This window comes from Chironomus tepperi, unplaced genomic scaffold (genome assembly GCF_022539635.2).
Source record: "Chironomus tepperi strain 1889 unplaced genomic scaffold, CSIRO-AGI_Ctep_v1 contig_461, whole genome shotgun sequence".
In the NCBI taxonomy this organism is placed as follows: Eukaryota; Metazoa; Arthropoda; class Insecta; order Diptera; family Chironomidae; genus Chironomus; species Chironomus tepperi.
In genome coordinates, this window is record NW_027226583.1 from 837,821 (window position 1) to 853,160 (window position 15,340).

General features: G+C 32.9%; 2 protein-coding genes and 1 long non-coding RNA gene across 3 annotated transcripts; all 3 read right to left on the reverse strand.

Moving 5' to 3' along the window:
* Positions 1-125: 125 nt before the first annotated feature.
* LOC139099105 (MAPK regulated corepressor interacting protein 2) lies at positions 126-9,675 on the reverse strand. The gene is made up of 4 exons (XM_070651504.1): positions 9,470-9,675; positions 9,281-9,359; positions 6,416-6,540; positions 126-627 (listed from the first exon to the last, which is right to left on the reverse strand). Exons 1-4 carry the CDS (start codon positions 9,522-9,524, stop codon positions 434-436), a joined length of 453 nt encoding a protein of 150 aa, XP_070507605.1. The 5' UTR covers positions 9,525-9,675; the 3' UTR covers positions 126-433.
* A 902-nt stretch (positions 9,676-10,577) lies between these two features.
* LOC139099047 (transmembrane protein 179) lies at positions 10,578-12,459 on the reverse strand. The gene is made up of 3 exons (XM_070651442.1): positions 12,080-12,459; positions 11,901-12,013; positions 10,578-11,817 (listed from the first exon to the last, which is right to left on the reverse strand). Exons 1-3 carry the CDS (start codon positions 12,187-12,189, stop codon positions 11,351-11,353), a joined length of 690 nt encoding a protein of 229 aa, XP_070507543.1. The 5' UTR covers positions 12,190-12,459; the 3' UTR covers positions 10,578-11,350.
* Positions 12,460-14,458: 1,999 nt separating this feature from the next.
* On the reverse strand, positions 14,459-15,045 carry LOC139099119 (uncharacterized). The gene is made up of 2 exons (XR_011545269.1): positions 14,912-15,045; positions 14,459-14,832 (listed from the first exon to the last, which is right to left on the reverse strand). It is a non-coding gene; the product is annotated as an uncharacterized lncRNA (long non-coding RNA).
* Between the last annotated feature and the right edge of the window lie 295 nt (positions 15,046-15,340).

Here is a 15,340-nt window from a genome sequence, read left to right on the forward strand (position 1 = left end):
ACGCCGCTCTCGTTAAGAATCACTAATTAATTAATATTTTTTTCATTTATTTATTTTTTCCATTAACGACTATATTCTTTTTAATTAAACTCTAACAAATCATTATTCTAAATCATCTATCAGACTTTGTTTTTGTGTATGCATGTAATTTATTTATTTATTTTTTTATGAACTGTTCATCAATGAAAAAACTTGAAATTTTTTTCCTTAATTGCATTATAATTATTAATTATTTATGTATGCACATTATTATCATGTTCACACAAAAAAGAGATGCACTCGTTTAGTAGCAAGATTGAGTTGTTTTTTTTTGTGTACAAAATATCAATCTTCTTATTCCATTTTTTTATTACTCCATACCCCGATGATCACCGAGCTTTTTGAACTCCAGCAGATATTTTTCATTAATTCTTTTAATCAAAAAACTTCTTTTTTACACATTTTTGGTGATATTTTGGTACAATCGACGACACCACCACAGTTCTAAATTGAATGGTTCGAAGTCGGCAGATGGACTTGGCTGATCAACATAATATGTGTATGAGGATGATGACGACGTTGATGAGCATGTTGAGCCCGAGTCTGAGGAGGCGTCATATGGATTCTCAGCTATTACAAGCTTCCATGCTGCAAAGAAATAGGAGAAATATGAAAAAATTAATATTGATTCTAGAATTGTAGGAAATTTGAGCAGCAAGATGCAACGAATCGCTTTATTTGCCGTTAAAATAAATCAAAAGAAGTTGCCGGAAATCAGCTGTCACGGTATTGTTATAGAAACTTCGAGTCACAACGTTAACTCAGTGACGTAGCAGATACGTTGTGCATACGTAACGGACATGTTGCGCACACATACCGTAACACATGTTGCGCACATGTACGAACACGTTGCGCACATAGCGAACACTTTGCGCACACGTAACCGAACACGTTGAACACGTTACACACATTTAATGGACATGTTGCGCAAACATGCCAAACACGTTGCGCACACAATTGATATGTTGCGCACATGTAGCGGAGAAGCCGCACATGTAACGAACACGTTGCGCACATGTAACGGACACTTTGAGGTGATGAAGTGGATACGTTACAAACATGTAGCGAACACGTTGCGCACACGTAGTTTACATGTTGCTCACACGTTGTGCGGTCCAAGTAAGGACGTCCTTAACATTCAGAACTATCTGAAGGTTGCATATTCTCTTCCCAAAGCAATGGACCTTCGCCCAAGTCAAGGAAGTAAACAAATATTAGAATCAACAGCTTTAGATCTCCTTCACTCATAATGAGTCATAAGATTTTCAAAATCAAGTAAACAAATCTAAGCTGTACATTTTTCACTTGCCATTTATACAGCAAAAATGTCAAAATATGCCAACGATAATCGATCACAGCTTTTATTCCTCATTTCCCTCTAAATTCGTTTAGTCAAAAAAGTCACCGACTGAATAATTGCCACAAAGAAATTTTAATAAACGTGATATTTGATGTCTCGTGATACTAAATCATTAAATGAACGAGAATTAAGTAGAATTAGCAACAAATTTGCTGACAGCATGTTATTAAAAATCGCACATCGTAATGTGATTATGTGAATTAATTGCTTGCATGCTTGTTTCATTTATAAAGGCTAAACTTTGAGGTTGAGTGTCTGTAATTGTGATGACTCTCATGCGAATGTTTATGGCTGAATGTGTTCATAATAGGTCTAGACTTGGTTAGAATTATGCCAACATTATTGGCTAGACAACGTCACGAAAAACCGCAGGAAATTGAAGACTTTTGGTCAATGAGGGTTGGTGCACAAGCCCTGAGTCTTGAATATCCTGAGGTTTCGAATAAATTCAGGTTCTCTAGCTTCAATATTTCCCTAACAGGCACAGAGCGTGGTCTCAAGAGCAGAGTAAGCTTAGAGCAACGCTCACGACCTTGTCATCTAGTGTATCTAAGGTGACCAAGCTCTCAAAAGCATGCTTATTGTCTGTTAGGGTTCTGTGTGCTTGACCTGATATTTTCAGGTCCGTTATGACAATCTTCTAATCATAAGACAATCTTATGGCTCTCATCCCTATTTCTACCATTCCACTTCAAATTCCTGATCCGTTCCTTAATCCAAAATTGTCAATCTGAGCGACATAAATGAAGAAGACTCCACTACGAAGCTTTTAAGGCTTTATTAAACCTCTTTTATTAATACCAAATGAAACTCGTCTTTTTTGGCAGCTATATGGACGCCAAACAGTGGAGCCTATAAAACTCCGAAGTGCAGCATTCATCATTTGTGTCCACTCTGACCAGAGACCCGCTCATGGCTTGATATCTTACATTAAGCAGTCAGGGTATCTAAACTTCCGAAAAAGGACAAATTTGAATATGGCTGGGATTCGAACCCACGACTCTTGGGTTGCCATACCAAATTTGAGCAAACTACCTTACCTATTTGACCAGTAAAACGAGCGACATTTATGAAGAAATTGGAAACTATTTGGCGTTCCTAAGGCAGCCAAAAATAAGCGGGTTCCATTTGGTATATTGGATTCATTTGTGTCGCTCAGGCAAGCCCGCTTAATTGCATAAACATTTCATCCTAATTACTTTCCCACGATTTATGTCAGTTCCTCAATACATTTTTTATTAGAAACTAACGACATGAGACTTCCAACTGTCCACAATCCATAAAATTATCGTGATTTTCTCATTAATACATTCAATTCAAATTTCATTGCTCGTCACGACGACTCGTCAACACAACAATTGTCTGACCTGCTTGAACTTTATTGAGCTATAAAGACTGTTACCCCATATAGCGATAATGATTCTTATTTACATGCAAATTTTCTATTATATTCATTCAAAATGCTCTTCGTTCGTCATCAACACAAGGTCTACGAAGAGGGAAAAATAATAGAATCAAGAAGAAGGAACTTAAATCAGAGTCTTGAAAGTGATAATAACAACATTTTCGGACCAAACACATGTGCTTGTGACTTTATTTTCGTTTTACGAAAAAATTTTCTATTTACACATCTGATTTACTCGGTACGTAACAGTTGTGGATGTGTGTGACTATCAAGTACAGCAGTGGTGGGCAACCTGTGTGTCGCGGCACCAAAAACTCTTGGAAAAGCCATGAATCTTGTGTCGTCTGCGGTTTCGATCAAGTTTGATCACCAAAGTGTGCCATGAAAAACAAAATGTTGCGCAACAGTCACATGTGACACATGGAATACAGCCATCAACCGTATGCCGTGTGCGCTTTCAATGCAGGCTTATCACCAAAGTGTGCCATGAAAAATAAAAGGTTGCGCAACACTGAACTACAGTCACATGTGACACATGGAAGATAGACTCTAAATTTCTATGATTTTGATCTATGGCTATAACCACGTTTTTTTGTGACTTTATGTGTAGTTGTGTAGGAAAAGTCATCGGGGGCTTGTCACATGATATGACTATAAATGCAATCGGAAGCTCTTCGTTGATTTTTTTTTTGGATGCAAATGGCAAAAAAGTCATATTGCTTATGACATGGTCTGTAGATTTTCATTTTTTTTGATACGTCCTTCGATTACGTTGACTGTACTAATTTTAATATGAAGGTCGGAGAAGTAAAAATTGCTTCTTTTTTTGTGTTCAGTCTTTGTATTCAGTTTTTCTTTTATACATAGTTGATGTGTAGGAGGTTTGAAGGGATATAGGGAGAAATGTTGAATAATCAAGTGATCTAGATGCAGAAGATTTCATAATATACAGTTCCATTTTCTGAATTCTCTGAATTTTTGAAGTCGTAAGCCCGAGTGACATTCATTAAGAATGGTCTGTCATGACTCTGAGTAGAAGCAACACCGAACTCGGAGTTCATATAGACTCCATATATCTCCTATGTGCCGTATTAACCGTAAGACTCAAAGTTGTCCGGACAGAACTGTGACAGTTGACAATGACCAATTATTACATGGTAACAAATGTGGTTCGTCGCATTGTGTCGCTCGAGATGGCTACAACGTGACATCCAATTAAAGGTGACTTGTATCTTGCGAAACTAAGCTTTTCCCTAAAGAAGCCTTGAAGGAGTCATGACGAGGCCTTCTTCATTCATATTCCTCGGAAATTGAACTGACTTCCGGCAAGATAATTCTCAAGAGAAATTCATCAACCAACACAAACTAAACAAAAACAATCATCTGGAGCCCAAATGAGCACTGAGTTTTATAAGGATTCTATGTGGATAACAAATGAATCCTTTGTGTCGCCTTCCCAATCAGCACACAATAAAGTGTTGCTTAACATTGCCAAAAAAAACAACAGTATATATGAAGCCAAGTAACGAAAATGATCAAATTTGCCAATAAGGGTATGTTCGGAAATTATGTGACGCTTTTGAGGAACGAAGCGCTTTCACAATATTGTTACGGAACCCAACTTTTGGTTCATGATTGATTTTTACAAATCGTTACCAGGGGTAAGGAAGTGGGGCTACTATTTTTAACGCTACGTAATTTCTGAATGTTCTCTTATCAACTCATGGCCAACTCATGGCGTATTCTGATTTGATCAATAAATACCGACTTGTTCGGCTCGGGATTGTACTCTAAATGACATATCATGACAATCACGTTGTAAAAGTAGTCATCATGACAACTTGAAGACTATCAAATAACCGTCAAATGATGAATTCTCATAAATTTTTGTCCTCAATATGCTGTGACGAATGCTTTCACAACATCATCGTCATGATATGTCGCTCGGATACAATAGTTATGTATGTAATACATTCAAGTTCGAAGTGATTCCAAGAAATATTCTATTTTGATCCTCAAAATGTGAATCAAAGGTCATAAAAATAGAATACAAATGTAAAAAGAAGGGATAAAAAAATGATATATGCTGCGCAACACAAAGTGTTTCTAGATATTTCTTCTTTTTTACACTTCCTTCATTCCCAAATGCATCTATTCAACACATGAAATATTAGAAGAAATTGTGAAATTTGTTGTTGTTTTTATAAGCTTGTAAACATAGCCTTAGACACTAAAAAGTTATAGGAGATTAGATGCGCAAAGATAATATCATGAGAGTCATTTGAAGATATTAGCAAATTATCAATTTGTAGCCCGAGCGGCACAATCTGGCGATCCACGATTTTCGCAATATAAATTGCTCGAGATCATCCGTTTTGGAGCTATCCAGGAAACTTTGTGTCTTATCGTTAATAGATGCAGAGTGTGGCTTTTTCAAAAACGACCGTTAATTTTTTTTCAAAAAAATATTTCTTGTCGTTAATATTCAAATTTTTTTTGACCGTTTCATTTATTTTTCTTCGCAACGGAAATTTGTATTTTAAAATAAGTTGAGTTCGAAATGTTTGAATTTTTCGACAATCTAATGTCGAAAAACTTGAATTTGAGACGGCCACACTCTGATACGACGTCGTAGAGAATCAGTTCTAGTGAAAGTGAGTTCTAGTGAGTATATTGTGCTGGTCGGGAATAGATCACTTTTAAATCAAACTGCCTTTTATCAGTAAAATTAAATAAAGAAATAAATCAAACAAAAGAAAAGAGTAACCTGGTGAATTTTCTAAATCACTGGCTTAGTTTTTTTATCATTTTTTTATCAACGATAAGGAACGCATGATTTCCCAAAAATATTTCAACCGTGACTACTCAGTCGTCATATCTCATTGTGAGTTGATTTATTATTATGCTTAATGCTGTATGCTTTCACTTTAAGTAGCATTGTAGCATAAAACGAGAAGCACTGACATTAACAAATCAAGTACCATTTACTATTGGCGCCTGCGGTGTCTGAGCAGAGTGGAATCTGGGAGATCGAGCTTTATATAAGCGAATCTGTCAATGGGAGTGCAAGGTATCTGTGGTCGAGTGGTTAGGCAACAGACCGTAAGTCTGATTTACTATATTGAGAGTATTTGGGTTCGATTCCCATCGGATACCGATCTCTTAATCTTTTATATAGAGTGTTGTGGATATGACATGGAATTGCACAATGCTCAAGACTGAAGAATGAAGCTTGACAGCTTCTGGATCTTCTACATTTCCTGCATATCTAACCATTTACAGCTTGAAATAGGCAATAATCACACGACTTTGTTTGCATACAACTGACTGACTGACTGACTCACTTGACTCCCCATAAATTAACTTATATTTCCAGGAACTACAAACTATCAAGCTACAACTTTATCTTTACAACACCTAATAATATCATTCAATTATTTAATTTATAATGTCACTGATGAAGTGCACAAACAACCTTTTTATTCCGGCAATAGAACTTAACTTTATCATTATCAATTTAACGACATAAGTATTGCATTATTGCTTATCTCGTGACCGATAATAAAGTTATTTATTTTTTTTTTGCTTAAATGATATCCAAATCAACTCACATTCATTCATATAACGTGCTAATTCCTCATGCTGCGGACTAAGTATCTCTTGATTCTGTTGGTAATGCTGATGTGATTTCATGTAATTGTGTGATTTCCTCTGTTGAAAAACTGGCTTAGGTACACTGGAATGGAAAGAAAGGAAATGATAATTAATAGGAATATGTGGAATTTAACAAAGTATGCATTTGATTCTGGTGTTCTTATACATTTTTTGCTCAAAATTAGGAAGATACTTTTTAACGGAAATTTAAAATTTGAATTTTATGAAAAAAAAATTTTGTCTCCACCTCGAAAAGTTTTTTGCAAATTAAATTACTTTAATTAACACTTTTTGCTTCATTATGATTGCTAACATATTCAAAAATATGGCAAGAGTCAGCCTTAATATTCCATTCAACCCAATTTAAGTCCAATAAATCAGAATTATCAACTTTAAGATCAATCTAACTAAAGAAAAACGTGTTTTTGAACTACAAAGATTAGTTATAGCAAGACCTTGTTTGACTTTCCAATAAACAGGTTCAGAATTGAACATTTTCGAAATCATAGCAAACATAAATAAAATTTTACTATTTACAGTGCAATGCTTTATTTTTGTATATTCAAAGATGATTTTGATCACGAGAAAGCAATCATAGCAGGCAGAAAAAAAGTCGAAAAACAAAATTCAACGTCACATCCACACATGACTTTAAGATGTGCATTAAATGATTTCAATTAAATCAAGTCTTTTTTCTTATCAAGTCCAATTTTTTTTGAGGATGGGAGATGAAGAAGATGAAGAGAATTGTTATGCTGCATCAAAACTCGTTATTTGCATGAGAACATTATCATATTTATTACATGTCTGTTACAATGTTGATCTTCTTCTTCCTTCCATATATTCTTAAGTGATAAAAAAGACTTCAGATTTTCTACCACAAAAAAAAAATTGTTTTTGTTTATTTTTATACTTTTCACTTTTACGTTCAAGACGTTGATGTGAATGCACTTTTGGAATGGATTTTTTTTAAATGAGTCTGATTGCGACAGAATGAAAAATTTTATTTCATTTTGTGCTCAATTTATTTGTATTTAAAATTGAAATGAGAAAAGAAAACGTGCGAAAAATTGCTAAATAAGGCTATAATTCTTGGGAATAAGTTGTTGATTCTGTTGAATTGTGACATTTTGAATGTGATGTATTGTTTGATTTAAGAGAGTTGTTAAAGATATGTAAATTAGATTTATAAAGAGAAAAATTGTCAAAACCGTTCAACAGTTTGTAAATGTGGAACAAATTGAAAAGTCAAACCATTCAACAGCATTTATCGATATTAAAACAGTTCAACAGCTTAAAAATTGTCAAATTTTTAAGAAAACTCTAAGTTAAAACCGTTCAACAGCAATTTGTACACATCAAAACAATTCAACAGCTTTCGAAAGTAAAGAAAACTCAAAATTAAAACCATTCAACAGCATTTTAAAATCAAAACTGTTCAACAGTTCTTAAATGAGCAACAACTTGAAAATAAAACCATTCAACAGCATTTGTCATAATCAAAACCATTCAACAGTCATTAGTAGCCATCAAAACCATTCAACAGCAATATGTACACATCAAAACCATTCAACAGCTTTAAAAATGGTTAAAATTAAGATAAAACTCAAAAAAACCATTCAACAGCATTTTAAATATCAAAACTGTTCAACAGTTCTTAAATGAGCAAAACTTGAAAATAAAAACCATTCAACACTTAAGATTTGTCATAATCAAAACCATTCAACAGTCAATATGTACACATCAAAACCATTCAACAGCCAAGTACACATCAAAACAATTCAACAGCTCAAAAACATAAATGAATGAATCATCAACAATTTTCAAATGCTTGTCGTAAATAAAAATGAAAAGTAGTAAAAAATATTGAAATGTCAAATTTTTACGGCCACAGAAAATTTTCTAAATTAATTGCCGTAAACACATTTCTTTCATGCTTGATTTATGACTCAAATGTTTCGAATTTATGCACTTTTGTTGCATTTTATGCGTTGAAATAACAAAAATTTCATTTCCCGAATGTTTATCTTGTGTAATAGCCGAATATATAAGTAACAACAAGCTCAAAGTGATGCAATCAGCAGGTAATTTGTGAAATTGAACTGTCAATTAACTTGAAGTACTTTTTGGTTCTTTTGATTAGCTTAATATCCATACTTAAAATACACTTATTGTCAAATAATATGCTTGTTTAGAGGCACAATAGAATTAATAATACACACAATATTATTAAGCACATGATACAAGCGTAGGACAAATAAATAAATCAAAATATGTTGTTTATCACAAAACAATAAACAAAAAAAAAAGTCGTCAAGGTCATGCAGCAGTTGGAACTTTTCCTTCTCGAAAGTATTTTTCCTTTTGGATTTACGTTCTATTTTCCTTTCTGACATTTTCCCCTCAAATTTTAGTCATAAAAAAGTGAAATAAGTCTAAATTTAAACATCTTGACTAGAAATGTCACATGACGGCATTTGTTCCTCAATATACCGGCGTCTCATGTGTACTTGGCACTCGCGAATAACTTTCAACAATTGCATCAACAAAAAAAGTTTGTCTATCCACAATACACCCGGGTTTTTAATGCGTTATGCAATCAAATTCATTGAAAATATTTTCATTTTCATTCACAATAAGTTTAAAACGTGCGAGAAGTTCTGTTCTGTTCCTTTATACTTTTCTTCTCTCGCTGTGTGTGGAAAAGTTTTTTTTTCCGAATTTATTGATTTTTCTCCGATTTTTACTTCCTTATGAGCAAAAGTTGTATAAGTCTTAAGATTCCGACGATTGATTACAGCATACAGCATCATGATTCTCACCTGAATTCATTATTATCACTGGCACTTTTTTTACTCATCTCGCGGATTGTTTCAATTTTCTCAAAATTCTGCGGAAGTCCTGCGTAAGTGAAATTTTTTTTATGATTATTAATCCACATTTTTCATCATTATTATTCAATATTTTATTTTGGAAAGCGGTTCCGCATATAAAAAAAATAAGCTTTTTACCTCGTCGAGTTTTTGTTGCTACTAATTTACTTGGTGCTTTTGATATTGTGTACATGACAAATCAATTAATAAATACAATTTTATTAAAAACTTTTACTTTAAGTTTTGATTGAAATTATAAAATAAAAAATAAAATTGAGTAGATATTGTTACACAACACTGTAGGAATCGAATAAAAAAAAGTATTTCAGTTCTATTCACGTTAACGTCAAATAAACGACTGAAGTGAGAGGAAAAGAAAATGTATGTGTACATGCTAGCGGATTTACTGAACGTCTTCATGTTTTGCATGCCGCTTTGTCAATATTTTGACTATTTTTCGGTTATTTCGCGTTGTCAGTTGGAAGTGATGGAAGAGTTTGAGTCTAGGATGTCTTTAGAATGAATATTAAGTCTTAAATTGTTAGAAACTTAATGCAAAGTGCTTGCCTGCATGTGAAATATCATGGAAACTTAAAAAACCTTACAATATTTGGAGAAACATTTGTGAGGTTTTACTTGATTTCTTTGATTCAAGTTGAGTTAAATATTAGAAATTTTGTTGATTTATTGTAGCAACAACTAGCATTAATCTAATTGTTTTTGTTATTGTTAGATACAGTTGCTGTCTGTATCTAACGATATTCGAATTTTTGACTTGATTATGCTTAGTATACATAAACATTTTGAAATCCGCAGTATTTCAGATTCCTGAACGAGTGAACAGGTTCATATTTGACTAGCTGGATATCTTGTTCTAAGGACGACAGTTACATCTAGTCGATGTAAGTCGTACAAAGGACTTATGTCTACACTAAGGTTCCTCGAAGTCTCAATTTTGATTCTCGAGATCCACATCGGTACCGAGACTATAACGAAGTCTTAGTGTCGGCAAATCTCGAGATTTGTATCGATATCGAGTACCCTTAGACATACAACTAGTCAACTACCAACCTGTCCACTCGGATCTGATTGCTGTTTAATTATATTTGTTGATGACTTTCCACTAATTTGTGACTATTTCATACAAAACGAATTTTATTACTTACTGATACTTACAAAGCTTCTATGTTGACTTACCTGATTCAATTCATCCACTTGACTGTGCCTTGAATGTCCATCACAATAATTATTTTGAATCATAATATCCACTTTATTGGCTACAATTCTAATCATGTAAAGTTACAGTGAGCTTTAACAATTCCGATCAAATTTTCAAATTCTTAAGATCTGGCAATATCTGCATTTTGCTACCCTCTGTTCATTCTATTGTTGATTCAGTTGCTATCACTGGATGATATGTCACTATTGTTTTTAGTGACCTGATTATGATAATATGTATCGCTTGCTTATTTTGAGGTATGGGAAACTTTGTGAGCTTTCTATATTGGACATAATCAGTTTAGAAGCTCTAACAGTTTACTTCACTTTATAATCTACATAACATTGCTTCCATTATAAATTGAATAATTTTGACATTAAAATTTTAATTTTTTTATAGATTCCAAATATATCAAAAAATGTTCCCTTAATCCCTAATTATCATCCTTAATGATCTAAATAAACTTTAAACATACTTTCAACTTGTTCAGTGTAACTTTTTTAATTGATCAGTTATTATTACGTATGGATTCATATTACAAAAATGGACTAAATACATTTCAATGCTATGTATCCAATTCGACAACCATGTTTTCAGAGAAATATACTATAATAATAGGTATAAAGCAAATGAGTGAGGAAGGTGATGAAAAAAATCAGGTATCGATTATAATTAAGGTAGTTGTCATAATTATAATATAAAAAAATTATAAAAGAATTTCTTTTATCACAAAGAATTGGGGATTAATAATATTCAGTAACTTTTCAATAATAATAATAATAATTCGAGTATTAATTTCCTTAATCCATATTCTCCTGTCTGATTACAGGTTCGGGAAAATTATGGAAGCTATCCTCATTAACAAGCCTTTGCCTCTCTAAGTACATTGATACTCTAAGATTCCTTAATTGATGATTATTTACTAATTTAAGAATAGCTAAACTTGACAATACTGCAAATGTTGCAAAAATTCCCCACGAGCCGAACTGTGCGACTCCCATTCCATTATAAAATCCAGCAGTTTGAATTTGGACGTCTGGTTTTGTGATATTTTGTCCATCGGCTGTCTCACATGATGGAAATCTCTCGTTCATTAATCCACACCATATGATGAATCCTAGTGTGATGAAAATACTTGATGCCAAGACCATTGCACAGCATATCAGAGATACAGCAGAGTCCAAAAATAATGCAAGAAATGAACTTTCTTCTTCTTTGTGATATAACATTGCAATTCGATATATTTGTAGACTTGAAAGTATAAAGACTGCAAAACAATGAAAGGAAATTAAATGCATATTATAGATAACAGGATCCAGTAAATTGGAGACTTGTAATAAATTAACATACTTAATATTCCTGTTATCAGAGGAAATACGCAATAAAATTTCGACGCCCACGAAATAACAAGCAGTCCATCTTCTTGTGACCAATTTCCACCAGAAAACAGCAAACAATGTCCACTAAAAATTAAATATTATATAAATATGAATTTAAATGAATTAATTTATTTATCATGAATCACTTACTCAAAATGTATTTGATGAATAATTAATGGTATTGTAAGACAGACTGATAAAATTAACGAAAACACGTGTAAACTAATTTGGCCGAGGAGAATTTTATGTGAAAGTGTCATTTTCTTAATTAAAATACAATATTTTTATATAAATTTTTAAAAATCCAATCTGTATTTTGTTATTTTATAAATACACCTATGCGGGACAGCATTTATTGAGCAACAATTGTTGCTTGGATTGAGCAACCAAAATATTTTTGAATTTTTAAAAGCCGTTAAACGTACATGTTGAGAATTGTGTCTTTATTCTTTAATTTTAGGTGTTTTATTACCAGTTCCATACAGCAAAGTGCCTTTAAAGGGTTTTTGGATGAATGACTAGCTATCATTGAAGATTTAAATAGCATTAAATAGGAATTTCAATAAAATTTCAATGAAAACCTTACAAATGTTTTTCGAAACAATGGAATTTGTAATGCTTTGAAATTCAAAATCTGAAAATCCGTTATTTTTGGCAATTAAATTCTTCATTATTGTTTTACTTCTGTATATGACCAGCTAGGTTACCGTTCTGTAAAATGGAATTCTACAAAGTTAATGACATCATAAGCACATTCGCGACATATACCAAAAGGTATAAATAGAGACAACACCATCACATCCCACAATCAAATCACATCCTCTGCACTTAAGTCTATTGATCTCATTTCACGTAAAATGTACTTGACAAAAGTTATCAAAATTATGATGAATTTCAAGAGAGTATTAAGGCAAATCGTCTGATTCCTCATAAAAAGTATTACGAAGTCCACAAGTACATTATTTATGACTTATTATTTGGACCTTGCAATCACATGAGACATTTAATTATTTTTAACTTTCTGTGACATTTATGTCAGCTGATACAGTTCATTTATCAAAAAAATTATTAATCAGTAATGTAAACAATTCCAATTTTATTTCCATTATCAGACTAAAAAGAAGACTGTGTAAAAATTCGCGAGTAATGAGATCGGGTCGGGTCGATTTCTTGGGTGGGGGTATGGTATGGTGTAGGTGCATCACTGGTATGGTACAGGTGCACCATATACCACTTGACGGTGCACCATGGGTACACTTGACGGTGCACCATGGGTACACTTGACGGTGCACCATGGGTACACTTGACGGTGCACCATGGGTACACTTGACGGTGTACGGTATACCACTGATACAGTACAATGATACACCTAGTATGGAATTTAGATATACCACTATACCATTGTACCATTGTGCCGTACCAGTGGTGTACCTATACCATACCACACACTACCACAACCCGCAGAAATCGCCTCCTTGTTGGAATGACACAAAAAAGGAATTGATTATCATGGCCATGTCATAAAAAAGTAGCTGATAAGTTAAGACATTCATGAACTCATCGACAACAATAGCTTGAGAAAAACAGAAAACAAAGTAATAAGAAAATGATAAATAGATTAATTCAGTGCAATTGAAGTTCCTTTTATCATAATTATCATTATCGGTTATGCCTGAACGCAAGTTAAATTAAATTCCATCGTGTGCAGAGTGTATTGACACAAGAAACACACAAAAAAAAGTCTTTTTTGGAAAACGTGAGCAAGAAAAGGTTTTCAAACAATTTTTAATCTTATCACAAATGAATTCATAAATAAATATTGAATTTTGTACTTAAACGTTTGTTTTTGTGCAACTTTTTTGGGAAATGGGATCTTGTAAATGAGGTTTGGGTTGTGGCTGACTAGTTGGATGAGTTTGGAATCAGTGATGTTTCTTTGAATTGCAATTCAATTTTGAAAAAACCGTTAAAATTTCAAAATTTGATAGGTGTCGTAAATTTGAATTTTGAAAAATCGTTAAAATTTTGAATTTCAAAATGCCGTTAATTTGTTTTCTTAAAGTTGTTAAAAATTTGAAATTTTAAAATTCGTTAAAATTCAAAAAAATGTCGTCAAAAATTCAAATTTTGAAATGCCGTTACAAATTCGTTGCAAAAAATTTGAATTTCAAAAATCCGTTAAAATTTAAACCTCAAAAAGTCGTTAAAAAAAATTAAAAATTCCATAAAAAATTCAAATTTCAATATAAAAATCCGTTAAAAATTCAAATCTCAAAAAACCGTTACAAAACATAATTTTCAAGATCCACCAAAAAATGCGTTCGAATCCCTTGATAAACCTTAAGACTTTCCATACTGTTTCTTTCTTCCTCACCCGCTCGCATGTATGGGTATTTAAACATATATGGCATAATACAATACTAGCTGATATAAGTAAGTGCCTCTGAGCTGTTTGTCTTAGATTTCCTCCGTTCCGACACTCCGTCTGAATGCATAAAGACGGAAGAAAACAGAAGAAAAACTTCCTCATGTACTTCAAAACTTTACTTTATTCCACTTATTGATTTTAACCTTTTAATTGGATTACTTAGATTGTATTTGTACACTTATATGCTCGATGCATCGTGTAGGGACTGAACATATATGCTGAAAAAATGTGTTGCAACATTGTGTGCCTGTGCATGTGAATTATTTTTTAATTCCATTTAAGTCTCAATATTTCAACATGAATTTTAGATTTTCTAATGACTTTTTTGATTCAGCATTTTAATAACTTTAGTGGCTAACGATCTGGGGATTATTGTTGACCTATAAATGCTTAGCTAATGCTATTTTATTTCAAGTCATGCAACTTTGTTGGATTTAGTCTCGATTTTGTTGATAACTTATCTGCTGATTTGTGCCTAAAAATATCATTTTTTGCGCTTGAGATTGCAGTCTAGACTTTTAAAGTCATTGAAAGTAAATGCGGTAAATACTTACTTGGGTAATAATATAATTCTATTGTGATAGGTCGTAAAATTGCTGAATTAGATTGTTTATATGGATTATACTGAGTTAGTCGAAGTTGCTCGATGGAGTATTGATTTGATCCTTCGGTACTCAATTGTTACTTCAGCTATCTTGGGTTCGAATCTCGGAATGGTCAATTTGGAGCCAATCTAGAATTGTGCGAGAGGTCTGGTGAATCCTCTCCGAATATGTAGCAAGAATCCGGTACCATAATGACCTAATTCTGGAAAGATGATGATTTTAAACCAAAGATGGCACCCTGTCAGAATCACGTCTAAGTCACGTTTAAGTAATTGAACTCATTCTTTAAACCATTATTAGCTTAAGCCATATTATATGTCATATATTAGGATATAGATTAGACGGGATTAGACAATGGAAGTGTATGGTTAAAGGATA